General features: G+C 46.5%; 1 protein-coding gene across 1 annotated transcript in view; it reads left to right on the top strand.

Moving 5' to 3' along the window:
- Positions 1–5,861, top strand: part of NWD1 (NACHT and WD repeat domain containing 1) — an 87,388-nt gene that overhangs the window by 7,517 nt on the left and 74,010 nt on the right. Inside the window, 1 exon segment of the mRNA XM_023229651.2 lies at positions 1,142–1,258. Within this exon segment, the coding sequence (XP_023085419.2) occupies positions 1,142–1,258 (117 nt within the window).

The following is a 5,861-nucleotide window of genomic DNA, read 5'->3' as shown; positions in this document are numbered from 1 at the left end:
AGTGGATCTTTGGTAAAAAGAAAAGAAAAGGAAAAAGATGCACGATCGTTTTGGTTTGTATATTTATTACTAAGAAAGAAGCAGTGCTGGAAATTCCACTCTGCTCACCATTGATCATGAGACATAGTTCAATGTCAGAGGCACGATGAAAGCATCAGCACTGAGAGCTGATGAAATGGTCGAGCTCTTCTGTTTAATGCCCACGCCGGTGGTCTGACGCGGATGCTGTCAACGTCCTCCATGCGTAATAGGGAGACGGTGGTATCTCCGGAGGCACAAGCGCCTTCCGGAGGCTGACTCCTGACCCCTTTTCCTTTCCTGCTCCTCTAACTCATTGCTCCTCCCCCTTTCTTCCTCCAGTCACATTCAGTACTGCTGGCCTTCTCACATAGGAATCTATGCGTCTTTTCCTTGGGGCTAAAGAATTCAGGGAGGCAGGGACTATTCCTAGTCGTCTTTGTCTCCCTGTCACCCTAGCCTTCCGCAGGGTCAGCTTTGCCTACTTGAACTGAGCCGTTCCGCCCAGCCTCCCCATGGCGGGCAGGCACAAATGAACCGCAAGCGTGCGGTTGCCAAGGAGACCTTGCTATGTCCAGTGTCGGCCACAAACTAAACACCCTCCTTTGCAAGGAAAGCTTTGTGAACAAGTGTGGACAAGTCCTTGCTTTCAAAGCAACAGTTTGAAAATGGCCAAGTTCCCTTTTTTAGAGAGCTTTTTAAATCTTTCTTTCTTTTTCTTTATTTTTTTTTCTTTGAAATGGAGTCTCGCTCTGTCGCCCAGGCTGGAGTGCAGTGGCCGGATCTCAGCTCACTGCAAGCTCCGCCTCCCGGATTCACACCATGCTCCTACCTCAGCCTCCCGAGTAGCTGGGACTACAGGTGCCCGCCACCATGCTTGGCTTTGACTGGCAGGGCGTCTTGAAGAATGCCCTTCCCTCCAGTGTGGGTCTGTCTGTTATTTTTCTCATGATTATACTGAGGTTATGAATTTGGTTCAAGTTCTTTTAATCCAGACATCCCCCTACAGGAAGAGGCTGTCAAAAATTTTTGAAGGAAACTTTCTGCTTTTGTCAAAAGGGATTGAAAAAACAAATCACCTGTCATGCCACCTCTCTGACAAACTTGTGTTTCTATTTCCTAGGTCATTGATCTGAGGTGGGGTATTCGGACCACCGAAGTCACTGACCACTTGACCACAGAACTCTGCTTGGAGGAGGTCGACCGGTGTTGGAAAACATCCATAGGGCCAGCTTTTGTTGTGAGTGTCTCGGGAGGAATGGGTTAGCTCTTACTCCTCCAGGATATGCCCCCTGCTTTCTAGACAAACTGATCAGTGGAGGGAAGTAGGTACCATTTCTGCCTTCGTACTTTATCCCTATGGCCTGCCTGCAGCAGACATTACTAATCAATCATAGCACTCTTTCTGCAGAGCTGAATGGGATCCAGTCATTAGCTGTCAAATGGAAGCAGCAGGTGGCTTGGAGAGGAGAATGTTGAAGCCAGAAGGAATCTTGGAATTTGAGCTGGACTTTCTCCCACCTTCCCCACCTCCTCCACTTTATGTCTATGGGACTTTGGGATCCTGGAAAACCACGGAAACGGTGGAAACCCTCAGGGTCTTAGGATATTTTTTTTCCTCCATGTGACCACTGCTTTCAGGTTGTGGGGACTTCTCCCCTCTCTCTTCCAGTTACACCCCCTCTATCACAAAATCCGTCTCCAGTCCACAATTAATGGTTTGGGCTATTAAAATTGAATGATATTCCTTAGTCTTTTTTTTTTTTTTTTCTTTTTTTGAGACAGGGTCTTTCTCTGTTGACCAGGCTAGAGTGCAGTGGCGAGATCATGGCTCACTATAGCCTTGAACTCCTGGGCTTGTGATCTTCCTGCCTTGTTCTCCCGAGTAGCTGGGACTACAAGTGTGTGCCACCAAAGTTGGCTAGTATTTTTTTGGAAAGATGGGATCTCACTATGTTGCCCAGGCTAGTCTCAAACTCCTGGGCACAAGCGATCCTCCCACCCTGGCCTCCCAAAGTTCTGGGATTACAGGCATAAGCCAATGCACCTGCTCTAGTTTTAAGGTTTTTTTTTTTTTTGTTGAGATGGGGTCTTGATGTTGCCCAGGCTGGCCTGAATCTTAATTTATTACATCGAGTTCCAGATACATCCAAGAATGATCACATTTTCCTTAGAAATTCTAGAGCAGGGGATCGGGAGTGGTGGCTCATACCTGTAATCCCAGCACTTTGGGAGGCCAAGGCGGGTGGATCATGAGGTCAGGAGTTCGAGACCAGCCTGGCCAACATAGTGAAACCCCATATCTACTAAAAAAAATAAAAAGTAACTGGGTATGGTGGCACGTGCCTGTAATCCCAGCTACTTGGGAGGCTGAGGCAGGAGAATTGCTTGAACCTGGGAGGTGGAGGTTGTAGTGAGCCGAGATCATGCCACTGTACTCCAGCCTGGGCAACAGAGCAAGACTCTGCCTCAAAAAAAAAAAAAAAAAAAAAAAAGAAAAAAAAAAAGAAAGAAAGAAATTCTAGAGCAGAGGTCAACAACCTATAGCCTGAAAGGCAAGTGTGGCCTGCTGCCTGTCTTTGTAAGTAAAACTTTATTGGCACACAGCCATGTCCACTTGTTTACACTTTGTCTAGCGCTGCTTTCAAGCTGTAATGGCAGAGTTTAGTCATTCTGACAGAGACCATCTGGCCTGTAAGGCCAAAAATATTGACCTGACTGTTTCCAGGAAAAATGTGCTGATCCCTGTCCTGGACAGTAAAGAGAGAAAAAGTAAAGAAAAGTATCATGGCGAGGTGCGGTGGCTCACTCCTGTAATCTCTGCATTTTGGTAGGCTGAGGCAGTCGGAAAATTTGAGGTCAGGAGTTTGAGAGCAGCCTGGGAAACATGGTAAAACCCCATCTCTACTAAAAATGCAAAAATTAGCCAGACATGGTGGTGCACGCCTGTAATCCCAGCTACTTTGGAAGCTGAGGCAGGATAATCATTTGAAACTGGGAGGCAGAGGTTGGAGTGAGCTGAGATTGTGCCACTGCATTCCAGACTGGGCAACAGAGGGAGACTCTGTCAAAAAAAAAAAAAAAATAAAAAAAAAAAAAAAAATAAGAGAAGGTGAAGGCCAGAGAGATATTCTATTTTCTGAGGTCTGCTTCTGAGTCGTAAAGTGTCCCAACATTACAGCAAAAGACTGTAACAAGGGCTTTGGGAATTATGAGCCAGGAATAATGGGCAAAACATACATATTTATATATATTTCTCTCTCTCTCTTTTTTTTTTTTTTTAGATAAGGTCTTGCTATATTGCCCAGGCTGGATATGAACTCCTGGACTGAAGCAATCCTCCAGCCTTAGCCTCCTGGGTAGCTGGGATTATGGTTATTCTTTTGATCTACAAGCCTATTATAATTTGTTGCCACTCTGTTTTATTTATTACTGCTTTAAAATATATCCTAATGTTTGGAAAACTCTGCATTCTCTTGTAAATCTCTTAAATTTCCAGTCTCCTAAATTTAATTTTTCAAAGGAGCCCAATGATCAGTTTATTGAGTTTCCAAGAAAAAAAAAAAAAAGGAGAGAGAGGCTGACCGTGGCGCATGCCTGTAATCCCAGCACTTCAAGAGACTGAAGCGAGAGGATCACTTGAGCCAGGAGTTCAAGACCAGCTTGAGTAACATAGTGAGACCCCATCTCTACCAAAAAAAAAAAAAAAAAAAAAAAAAAAAAATTAAGGAAGAAAGGGAAAAGAAGCGAGACAAAGAACTCCAGGAGGAATTTGATTTTGGAACCCAAATTACAGGCAGCCAGAAGCACAGTGCAGCTTCCTGATTGCACAGGGAACCTAGGGGTGATCTCTGAGCTTCTCTGGGGCCTGACCAACCAGCCCTGGGACCTTCCAGAAAGGCCCCATCGCCAGCTGACCTGGACTTACTTCCTGCTTCCCTCTTGAACCAGGCATCACCCCTCTACTGCCCAAGAGCCATTGCTCCATGACTCGGATTTGTGGGGGGCCTTCCACAAAAATCAGAGATGTGCTAGAGGCCCTTGGAGAGGTGTCTCTCTGGTAAATAAGTTATTAGGCAGCACCGAGGCCGGGGACAGCTCCCCATGGCACTTCCTTCTAGAGAGGCTCCTGCCTCTTGGGCCATCAGTAGCCCCAGAGTCTCCAGAGCTCTGAGAGTTGTTCCCAGTGGGAACTGTTCCTATTTCCCTTGCCCTGATCCCACAGACTGGAGCAGTTTGTTTGTTTTGCTTTTTACCACCTGTTTCCTTTGTATAACCACTGGTCTGTGCTTGGCTTGTGTCTTAGTCCATTTTCTGTTGCATATAACAGAATCCTTGAAACTGACTGGTTGTAAAGAGATGAGGCCAGACACTGTGGATCACACCTGTAATCCCAGTGCTTTGGGAGGCTAAAGCCGGAGGATCATGTGATCCCGGGAGTTCAAGACCAGCCTGGGCAACGTAGCAAGACCCCATCTCTACAAAAAGAATAAAACAGTTAGCTGGGGCAGTGGCTCATGCTTGTAGTCCTAGCTGCTCGGGAGGCTGAGGTGGGAAAATCCCTTGAGCCCAGGAGTTTGAGGTGGCAGTGAGCTATGATTGCACAGTGGCACTCTGGCCTGGGTGCCAGAGGAAGAGTCTGTCTCTTAAGAAAAAAAAGAAGAAAAAAGAATTAAAAATAAATTATTATTATTATTATTATTATTATTATTATTATTATTATTTTGAGATGGAGTCTCACTCTGTCCACCAGCGTGGAGTGCAGTGGGACCATGTTGGCTCACTACAACCTCCATCTCCTGGGTTCAAGCAATTCTCCTGCCTCAGCCTCCTGAGTAACTGGGATTACAGGCACCCACTACCAAGCCTGGCTAATTTTTAAATATTTTTAGTAGAGACAGGGTTTCACTATGTTAGCCAGGCTGGTCTCCAACTCCTGATCTCAGGTGATCCACCCTCCTTGGCCTCCCGAAGTGTTGGAATTACAGATGTGAGCCACTGCACCTGGCCTTCTATTATATATTTTTTGAGATGAAGTTGCTCCATTGCCCAGGCTGGAGTGCAGTGGCAGGACCTCAGCACACTGCAACCTCTGCCTCCCAGGTTCAAGCGATTTCCAGCTAATTTTTATATTTTTAGTAGAGATGGGGTTTCACTGCATTGGTCGGGCTGGTCTCAAACTCCTGACCTCAAGTGACCCACCCACCTTGGCCTCCCAGAGTGCTAGGATTACAGGTGTGAGCCACTGTGCCCAGCCAGAAAGTCATTTCTTAGACTTCTGGACGCTGGGAAGTCTGAGGTCAAGGGGCTGCATCTGGTGAGGGCCTTCTTGCTACTGGGGTCTCACAGAGTCCTGAGGTGGTGCAGAGCATCACATAGCGAGAGGGTGAGTGTGCTATCTCAAGTCTCGGTCTCTCTTCCTGTTCTTATAAAGCTGCAAGTCACATTCTCATGATAACCTTTTCATCCATTCATCCATTCATCCATGAGTGGGTTAATCCATTCAGGATGGCAAAGCCTCATGACCTAATCACCTCTTAAAGGCCCTACCTCTCAGTGCTACCACACTGGGGATTAAGTTTCAACAGGAGTTTTGGTTGGCGGAGGTGGGGGACAAGCATCCAAACCATACCACCTGGCTATAACTTTTCCAACTTCTCTTGTTCCTACGAGGCTCTTACTGGTGCAAGGGTCCCTGGAGAACAGTGTCTTCTTCAACATGCATGATTCCATTTATTCAGCTTTCCTTGTGCACACCCATGGAATATCCTGCTACAACTCAATGAAGGGTGGAGGGGTGATTGCTTCTCTTTCTCCCTTCCTTCCTTCCTCCCTCCCCCCCC

This window comes from Piliocolobus tephrosceles, chromosome 21, assembly GCF_002776525.5.
Source record: "Piliocolobus tephrosceles isolate RC106 chromosome 21, ASM277652v3, whole genome shotgun sequence".
NCBI classification, from domain to species: domain Eukaryota; kingdom Metazoa; phylum Chordata; class Mammalia; order Primates; family Cercopithecidae; genus Piliocolobus; species Piliocolobus tephrosceles.
Note: the sequence above shows the minus strand (reverse complement) of the source record. Positions and strands in the feature narration are given on the sequence as shown.